The sequence below is a fragment of the Hirundo rustica genome, chromosome 1, assembly GCF_015227805.2.
Source record: "Hirundo rustica isolate bHirRus1 chromosome 1, bHirRus1.pri.v3, whole genome shotgun sequence".
In the NCBI taxonomy this organism is placed as follows: domain Eukaryota; kingdom Metazoa; phylum Chordata; class Aves; order Passeriformes; family Hirundinidae; genus Hirundo; species Hirundo rustica.
In genome coordinates this window covers 51347788-51357357 of record NC_053450.1, presented here as the reverse complement: position 1 = coordinate 51357357, position 9570 = coordinate 51347788, and the positions used below count along the sequence as shown (strand labels likewise).

The 9570-nt window shown below is 41.1% G+C and overlaps 1 protein-coding gene across 2 annotated transcripts; it reads right to left on the bottom strand.

Annotated features, from left to right (window-relative positions):
- Positions 1-366: 366 nt before the first annotated feature.
- On the bottom strand, positions 367-5741 carry LRRC30 (leucine rich repeat containing 30). 2 transcript variants are annotated; one of them, XR_009208548.1, is made up of 2 exons: positions 3714-5741; positions 367-2586 (listed from the first exon to the last, which is right to left on the bottom strand). XR_009208548.1 is itself a non-coding variant. In XM_040087887.1 (1 exon), exon 1 carries the CDS (start codon positions 5653-5655, stop codon positions 4627-4629), a length of 1029 nt encoding a protein of 342 aa, XP_039943821.1. In that variant the 5' UTR covers positions 5656-5741; the 3' UTR covers positions 2870-4626. The 2 variants fall into 2 exon arrangements, 1 of the variants encoding a protein (XP_039943821.1); XM_040087887.1 differs by lacking the exon at positions 367-2586 and having other exon boundaries at positions 2870-5741.
- Between the last annotated feature and the right edge of the window lie 3829 nt (positions 5742-9570).

Sequence of the window (9570 nt, the reverse complement as noted above, 5' to 3'; positions counted from 1 at the left end):
TAATATTTTATGAATTATTACATATTATTTTACATAATTATTTTCATGCATACTTATTAGAACTGTGCCAGGCAGCTTGAAACACTCATTGAATTACTCAGTAACTGCTGTCTGAAGGCTGTGCAGCAAGTTTACCTTTGAAATTTAGTGAAATTATAATGACCAGACGATTAGTTCATTTTCCGTTCCTTCGTTCCTTCGTTCCTTCGTTCCTTCGTTCCTTCGTTCCTTCGTTCCTTCCTTCCTTCCTTCCTTCCTTCCTTCCTTCCTTCCTTCCTTCCTTCCTTCCTTCCTTCCTTCCTCCCTCCCTCCCTCCCTCCCTCCCTCTTTCCATCTTTCATGTGATGAAAATCTTTGAGGCTTTTTTTTTTTCATTGTTTAAAGAAATACACTGAAGTATCAATGATTTTTCTACTTGCAGAAATTATATGCTGTGTTTTGTTTTTTCAAATAATGTGGTGGCCTAATGAAGGAAATAACAAGTCCAAATTTGTCCAGAGTCAATGTAATATTTTTTGGATTTCTCCTCCTTCACTGATTTAAAATTATTAACGGAAAGATCTGCTTTCCTGAAGCTACCTGAAGCATAAGAAATTATTTCATTTATATTCCAAAAAGTTTCAACTGCAGAACTCATGTTCTTATAGTAAAATGACTAAAACCCATTCTTTATGCTGACAAAAAAAGAGGATTTTGAAGGGGGAAAAAAAAAAGTATGGAGAAAGTATTGGCAAGTTGGCCAAAATAAAAAGTTGACATATTTTTCATCCAGATTAAAAATCATAAACTTTTAAGTCTGAATTTCAAGATGTTTCAATTGAACTCTGAAAAACTTTGTTTTGAAATGGCACTCCAGTCCACATCTTGGAAACTTTCCATATCTTGGCAATTAGTCTTTGTAAGTTCTTGCTGCTTGGCTCATGTAACAGAGTGGTGTTCCTGGCCAGGTGACATTCCCATGGGTGCCCCAAGTGGCTGCTGGGACAAGGCAACGTGTTACGGAATTTACCAGTCACGAGTGGCATTAAGAATTTGGCCCATGTGCCAGAGCAGTAGGTACAAGACATTTCAGCAATAACTTCCAGTCAGATATCACAGCAATACTTCAGCAGAATTTTGTTTTCTTTCAGTCAAAGGCCGAATCACTAACTTTGGTTAGGCCAAAAGCCTGAAACCTTCCAGTTTTCAAAGGTTTTGCTCATTGACTAGACCTTAAAGTTTACACAGAATGCAGCTTTCTTTTCAATTTAAAATAAAAATAGGTGGAGCCTTTTTGCCAGATCTGACCAAACATACTACCAGTGTGATTGATGACAGCTGAGAAGCAATTTCTATAGACCTATTGTATATTACATTTATCCCAACCAACTTGACCCCTGACTATATTCTTTTTACTTTGTTCTTGTTTTTTGCCCTTTCTTTTGTCCACCTCAAGAGTTTTTCTAAGCACCTTGAGAGCTTCTCTGAGTGACAACCACAGAAAAGCCACTGTGCCAGAAAAGGATCCTTTCCACGAGCAGATCCCACATTTTCTATTCCTCTGAAGAACACTATTACCACAAAAAATAATAGATGGATCAGAAGTTATGCTGCTGTGAGGCATAGGTTGAGAAAACTCCACTGCTTACCAGAAACAAGAGTAATATTCCGCATACAGTTCTCTGAAAGGTTATAAAATTAAACTTGTATCATTTGATTTACCCAGAAGTGGTACTATTGTCATATATGATGAGATATGACTACAGGCCCTGCAGCCTTTCAGTTCCTTTTTTCCCTGTCATTTGCACAGCTAATATCAGATGACAACACTGAGATCCACCAACTCTTTTCTAATGCCCTGCTCAAAACTAGAGCCAGCACATGACATTACACATTCTATCTCCCTCCCGTGCCCTTGCTTGCTTCTTCTATCTTGCTCCCACTCAGATGCAAATACATATGTCATTACTTGCCTTTCATGCATATTTCTATACAATAACAGTGGTATACAGTCTTTTCTTTTTACAGGAAGAATTCAGAACACTACCCTCAGTCATGAGACATAATTTTCTCAGTCTCTGAGGAAGGTATTTATAGGGGCCTTGACTGAGGAATGAAAAAATACTAAAGCAGATCAGTAGAAATTATTTTCTTAATGGTAAAATCTGAATTATACATTAAAGCACCATTTATTCAATCAATTTTATTATTCTGTTTAAAAAGGCAGTCACTTTTATGTGTTTCATATGCTTGCAAAGGTTTATTAGCTTGAGTAAAAGGTCATTATTATTCAATTGAATAATTTAATTTTAAATTATTGGTATTGCACTTCACATTATAACTGCTTTTGCAGATGCATTTGATTATGTCAAAATTGCCTTTTAATCCTCTGTCTGGAGATCATTTTCTTGAATCGTTCACTGTTTCTCACCCTCATAATTGTATCCTAATGAACACACACAGTCCAGCCTCACATCTTCCATGTAAATTACTGTGCATGCCTCTTCTAGTCAGATCGTATCAGAGGCTATCCGGTGTCATATAATCCTGGATACTGACATGTGGAAAATCTTTTCAGGTGATTAATGCCATAGGCATCTAATTTTCCTGCAAAACAATATTGCAGTGTTTACATGAATGCCAGACTTAAGGATATGAAATGGGCATTTAGAAAAGTTAATAATCTGGCCCTAATCCCCTACAAGAATTATCTGTTGGTATTTCTAAAAATAATTGCAGGTTTTTTCCTTATCATTAATGGAATCACATATTAATTTATTAGATGCATTGTTCATTAAAAACTTGGAATTTTTCACAGGTGAAATAAATACATGTAAAGCTACATATGAAGTACCTTTGCATTTGAAACATACACTAAGTAACAAAAAAATCACAAAATATTTGTTTTATTGCTTTCTTTTCTTAATGCTTGAATAAAAATGCCCTTCAAAATTGTTTAATGTTTGCTGGAAATATAAGATTTGTCCTTGAATGCACACTTGGAGACTGTGATTTCTGGGTCTAACACTTAAATTCTCAGTAAAGATAACAAATCATACACAAAACAATCCAACACAATAAAATATCGAGGCAGGCAGTTCCAGGGTGGAACATTCTGTGAGCACAGATTCCTCTTTGCTAGCATTCAATACCACACCAATAATGTCAGTGTGGCCAAAGGTGCTGCATTAACTCACATGTACCTATGAATTACATAATTGTCAGCTGTCATCAGGCTGCTCCTACCTCTGCTGAGGAGTTCTTCCCTCAGCCAGGCATTGTCCATTAACTTCATTAGAAGCAGGATCTGTCTTTCACAATTTTGAAAAAAATGTTTTAGAAAGTAATAGATTCCTGAGATTTGACATAAGAAACGCTTTGAAAATGGCTTTGAATGCTCATAATTAGCTCAAGAATTACAATCTCACTCCTCTCTTACACTGCCATTACAAGCATTTATCTCAATGGATTTCGACAGAGCTGCTTCTGTTTTACACTGGTGTGAGAGAACCCAAAAAAACCCAAGTTGCATAAATTGTTAACAGCTCTTCCATACTGCCTCTTTATTACCAGATAAAACTTTGATGAAGGACATTCACAGAAGATCAATATGAGAAACCACATAAGACCTGACTTTTAAGCTACTGGCTGATACTTAAAATCCCAGAAATAACAATTTGTTTTTGAAGCTCTTACTGGGTTGATGCTGTTTTTTTCTGAAAGAAATATTTCACCTTTAGGAGTCGTACTGTCTCCCGAGTAAAGTCACTCCATAGTTCGGATTGCAGGCATATAGGAAAGGGAATGGAGAGCAGTTGTACATCCAGCAATGAGCAACTCTATTCTTTATGTGAGGGAAGAAGCCACAGTCCTTTCTCTGTTTTGGGCAGATGCAGCTCCCAGCTGATGTGAAGCACTGCTGTCAGCATCCTGGGAGGCTCCATGTGAAGGGCTGCTTGTCTCACCAGGGGAAGTAGGAGCTCTGGGGAAGTTTGGGATCTACTTCCAAAGAACTGGCAAGTTGCCTTGTCACTGGCAATATCTACCTGTAACTTATACAGGCCAGAGCACAGCTGCGGGGTAAGCAACAAGTGGTGTTGAACTGACCATTAATATATTGTCTGTGAGCTAATATAGCTCAGGATATATTCACTGCCAAAAGCAAACATTTTCCTTGAGATTCACTTAGTTAGCAGTGTTTGCTCATGTCGTGGTCTACCTGTGTATAAAGAAGTGAGCAGGAGTAGAAATGCAATTGCAATCACAGAAAGCCTAACTTATATTAATATTTCTCCAGCCTAATAGCTGTCAAATACATATTTCTGCATGTCTGACAGTCTGCTTTAATTTGTTTCTGTCAAATGAAGAGCAAATATTTTATCACAATTATGTTGTATTTTTTTTTTTTTCTAAAAAAATCCCCAAGTACCACAACAGTGAAGGTTACAGAGGTGGCTATTTTTAGAAAGTTTGCTCTTCACACCCTTAATCAAGACCATCATACTTTACTTGCTTTCCTCCAACTGCTACTAAAGCCATCCACAGCCTTCAAAATCCAAGCATTACGAAGTGGAAATGCCTGCGCAGGAAAGCTCTCCGATGCGATTCAGTCTTGATGACAGGCTTAATCCCAAGCTCGGCGGAAGCTCAGTTGTGCTCCTTTTTGTCCCTGAGGTAGCTGAAGAGGACATCCAGGCCCCCCTCGACGACCTCGGGCAGGGGCCGGGCCAAGGGGTTGTGGGCGATGTGGAGGCCTTTGTCCATGGGGTTCCAGGCAATGCGGCGCAGGCGGCGCAGCAGGTACAGGTCGTCTGGGAGGGTCTGTATGGCATTGTAATCAGCGTTCAGCAACTCCAGAGTGCTGATGTAGCACAGAGACCGCGGCAGACTGCGTATGTTGTTATTCTCCACGATGAGGATTTGCAGATTGACCAGGTACTGGATACTCTCTGCGATGTTTTCCAGCTTGTTGGACCCTAAGTGCAAGAAGTCTAAGCTTCTCAGGGCGAAAATGCAGAGGGGAATTTGCACGAAGCGGTTGTTACTGAGGTTCAGTTTCCTCAAGCTTGTCAGGTCAGTGAAGCTCAAAGGCAGTTGAGAGATGCAGTTGTGTGAGAGGCTCAGAACCTCCAGCTTCCTGCACAAGCTGAGCTCTGCTGGCACTTCTTTCAGGCAATTCATATTGGCGAACAAGACCTTCAGGTTCCTCAGCAGCCCGATCTCCTTAGGCAGGCACTTGAGGCAGTTGCCACCCAAGTTCAGCACAACCAGCCTGTCCAGCTTCCCCAGGGAAGGAGGAATCACCACCAGCTGGTTTCGTGAAAGGTTCAGCTTCTGCACCTCATGCAGTCCCCACAAGAAGTCAGGCGTGCTGGTCATCCCTTTCATTATGAGGCTCAAGCTGACATAACGCAATCCCCGTTTCAGCAGTGACTTGGGCTCTCTCCCTGCCAGAAGGGCGTCTTCCCATGCAGGCAGCTTCGGGCCTTTCCTAAGGAAAACCATGCTCCTTCGCTCCTCGTTCTTCGAGTGCTCAGTTCCCATAACACTCTGGTTCACTCCTGAGAGAACTGAGGTTTTATTCCCTCGCAATATGCAAATGCCAACAGAGGATGACAGCCTGCAGGAGGTGGGAAAGTCAAAGCAAGGAGACAAGGAGGAGCCTGTCAAGTGCATCTCAGTCCAACGGAACAGTTTCCATAGCTGCTGAGGGAAAGTTTCACTTTTGGGGGCTTATGTTGATCTTGGTGCACAGTCTGTAATGAAACACTTGCTCCTGACTTGTGAGCAAACCTGTTCAATTCAAACTGAATGCCACAAGACAGCTGTCACTGTCATTTGGCCTGGGCTTTATTGGACAGATATGTATCTTCACTGCAAAAAGGTCACAAGGATGCTGTATATAACTTCACCATGTCAGCTTTCTTGGCTATCTGGTACATACCATGGCTGCAGGACAATTAGCAAGAGTGATTTCAAAAAAGACAAACAAGCAAGCTAAAGAAGAAAACAAACAAAGAAGCCACCATTTCAGTTCAGATTTAAAGGATGTTTTCATAATCACTTTTATTTTGGTTCCTGATTTCTCTGAAGTAGTTACCAGTCTATCAGAAAAATTTGCATGCTGTAAAAACACTGATAAGGACGTTTTATGTTGGTCCTTGTTTTCTGCTAAGTTAAAAAATAATAATGTTCATAAAAATTCTAGCTTTTAATTGTCCTTTGAGGTGAGGATTGGCCTCTTTCTCTTCAGAAGGGATGCCAAATTCTCTGCAGCAGTGACATTCTGCAGCAGTGACATTCTGCAGTAGTTTCTGTGCCCACTTGGATAATTTCTTGCTACCCACAGCACCATGTGTGAGCAATCATACCACACACTTCTAATCAAATTACTCTGTCCTAAATGCGCTGTGCTACTTTCACATCACTTTCAAATCACACAGATTTTTGGGGTCTGATTCTTTTGTAGCCCAGAAAATGGAGCCTCTTGGTGTCCCTTTTCTTGTGAACTTTCATGTTTTCCTGGGCTGTTCTGGGGTACAGAGGGACGAGCAGTCAAATATCTTGAACTGTAAATGACATTTGGGTCCAATACAGAGGGCTGGTGGAAGAGGAAGGAAGCAGTGATCAGTATAATACCCAACAACAGCTGAAGTGAGCTCTGTCGGTGAAAGAAAATTGTATTGCTACAGGAATATGTATGCAGTGAGTTTAAACTCAAAGGGACCAAAAAAGGATTTGTTAAAACTTTGGGTTTCATCTAAACTAGGTGAAAATTGCAACAAATAGTATGAGACTTTCAAGGCTTTTCCTCTCCATTGAATCCATGGTGATGAAGATGTGTTGCTGCCTTCTGACAGATTTGGTGACTAGTGTACCATCTCATTTCAGAGATCCTCACCTTAAAACCTTGCGTTAGCTCAGATACTAAGGATTATTCAGAAACTGCAGCTGGAAGTCAAAGCACTCCAGCAACCACTTTGGAGTCAATCCCCACAGTCCCTTCCTACTGGCAAGCACCACTCAGTCTCCTTTGAGCTTTGGGTCCCTCACAGAGCTGCATCTCCTTGGGAAGAGAGGGTAGACAGGGGGCATTCCTGCAGCTTGCAGCTGCGTCTGACAAGTGGGATCCTGCCCCAGTCAGGACCACAGTGAGCAGCGCAAGATGGTGGCAAGCTGAGTGAGCCACGCAATTAAAATGTGCATTTGAACAGGGCTGCGTGGCATAAAACCTGCTGGTGCTGGGGCTGAAATATTGCATTCTCTGGAGTGACTGGGTGAGCCTGAAAAAGGCTGAGGCCAGCTGCATCTGGTTAGAGTGACTTGGCATCCTGTGAGTCACAGATCCCTCCTTCAAAAGCACCTTTTGCCAGTATTTGTCAGTTTACAAGCAAAGGTTATATTAATTGCCATCACAGCCATACTGACTCAGTGTTCCTGTTAACCATCATCCCCACATGCTGCCCAGAGTGGCAGAGAGAACACTGACACTGCAGGCAGAGGAGATGCTCAGAGGGGAAAACGAAACCCGGTGGCTTGGACAAGACTGGGCCTTGCATGATGGGGCCCTAAAATGTGGCTCTTCATCCCAAATGGGTGGAGAAGTGAAAGCATGAGCCCCGCCATGAGCCCTGCCTTTGGGTTGTCTGTCCAGCTGCTGTTAAAATGCAGTTATTATCAGAGAGCATCCATGGATTTGAACATGGCATTTTGCTTCTGCAGTGGCAAAGGCAAAGGGAACAAAAAGGCTTTTTAGAGAGCATTTGTAAAATTAGGCATTTCTCTTCTTTTAGTCTCACTTCTGAAGTGAGGAATCTGCCAGAATCTGCCAGAGACTGGCTTTGCTCCCTGTGGCTGGGCTCCCACCTGTGACCGTGGCCCCATGGTCACTTCAGAGCTCTTTCTTTTGCAGGTCACTTTTAGTAACAGATAAAACAAACCAAAAGGAAACTCAGTCTCCCTGTAGCCACAGCCTCCCCCCATGGCTAGCCAGATATTTTTGCATGAGAACATTGTCCCCATCTCCAAAACACACTGGAGTTCACTGCCTGGGGACTTGGCAGTGCCTGCTGTGGCTTCTCACCGCAGAAATCCTCGTTTCCTAACAGCGTGACTCAGCCAAAGTGCTCTGTATCCTTCCCTGGCTTTGCATCACAGTGTCCATTTGAAACCAGGCGTGTCATACAGCCCAGGAGAGTCTGGGCTGGGCTGTTGCTGGAAAGCTTCACCAGGGGATCTCTATCATAGAAAAGTGCTTGCTCTGCTTCAGCCTCACAGCATCTCCTGCTGTATCTCCACTGCCTACCAGACATCAAGCAGCAGCAAAGGGGATTTTAAAAAGAAATTCCACATCTGCAGCTCTCATTGTCCAGTTCCCTTCCTGCCTCTGTGAGTATCATAACCACTGTGTGAAACAAACAAAAAGAAAACAAAACAAAACAAAAAAAAAGGACAAACCATTTCCTATTCTTTGTTCTCCAACAGAAAAACAAGCTACTGAGTATGCTTGCAGTTGTGGAGATGGGAAACTCTGAGGTAACCAAATTAAATTTTTCTTGAGATCGAGATGATAAAACCACAGTGGCCTCATCTGGACATCTCAGGAACTAGAATTCTGTATAAAAAACTTTCCTTTGTCTGTTGGTGTCCTGGACTGGCTTTGTTCAAACACTTTTCAGTTCCAGTTTTTCTGTGTTGCCTGCTGCCTTGCCTTGGCCCTTGCTGTGCTGGGCTGTGAATATGGATCCGTTCCTTCGGAATGCTCTTAGACAGCACTGCCCTGCCTGGCAGAAAGCAGAAATGATTTCACGCATGCAGGTTTGGAAGCCCAAATTGATGGGCTTTACATGACACAGTGTACTTGAAAATCACTTTGTACGTTAAACAAAAAAGCTATGTGCAAGGGGAAAAAAACCCCCAAAGCTTGTTGAAGAACTTTGTAGTCTAACTAATATAATAAAAGAAACGGCATTATTAGCAATGACAAAAAACTGGTAAGCTGACAAAAATGACAAGCTATATTTTCTGACATTCTTTGACAATGCAAATTATCAGATTTTTTTTCTTAAGGATTGTCAGTCCTAAAAAAATCTGAGTATGACTTCACAAAAGACCTGGAATTTTGAAGTCTATTATCTATGGGATCTTTTATTTGTCTTCAGGTTTTGAGTCTGTAGAATGCACTTGGGATACATTTTCTAGCTTTTTTTCTGCATCCAGGCAGGACTTGCCATAAAACCAATTGTACTGGTTTTAAGTAAAACTTGAGATCATCACATAATTATTTTTTCACAGGATTTGAGATTTTAATGAAATATCTGATAGCATCAGGCTTTTAATGAAACCATAGCTGTTTTGACACACAGGGTTTAAATTTTGTTTTGCTGCAAAACCAATCCTATCATTGTCTTTTAAATTGCTGAGCTTACAATAGATATCTATAGATTCATTATCATATATGTATATGTTCATAATTTATTTTGAAACAAGTTTTATCTTCTCTACAGAGTCAAAACCTTTTATAGTTCCTCTGTCTCAGTATTTTTACATATGTATTAATATAAGAAGAAATCCTTTAAATTTTTACGCATA

Coding starts and splice junctions, on each gene's coding strand:
- LRRC30 (XM_040087887.1), bottom strand. CDS start 5,655: ATGCACTTGACAGGCTCCTCCTTGTCTCCTTGCTTTGACTTTCCCACC.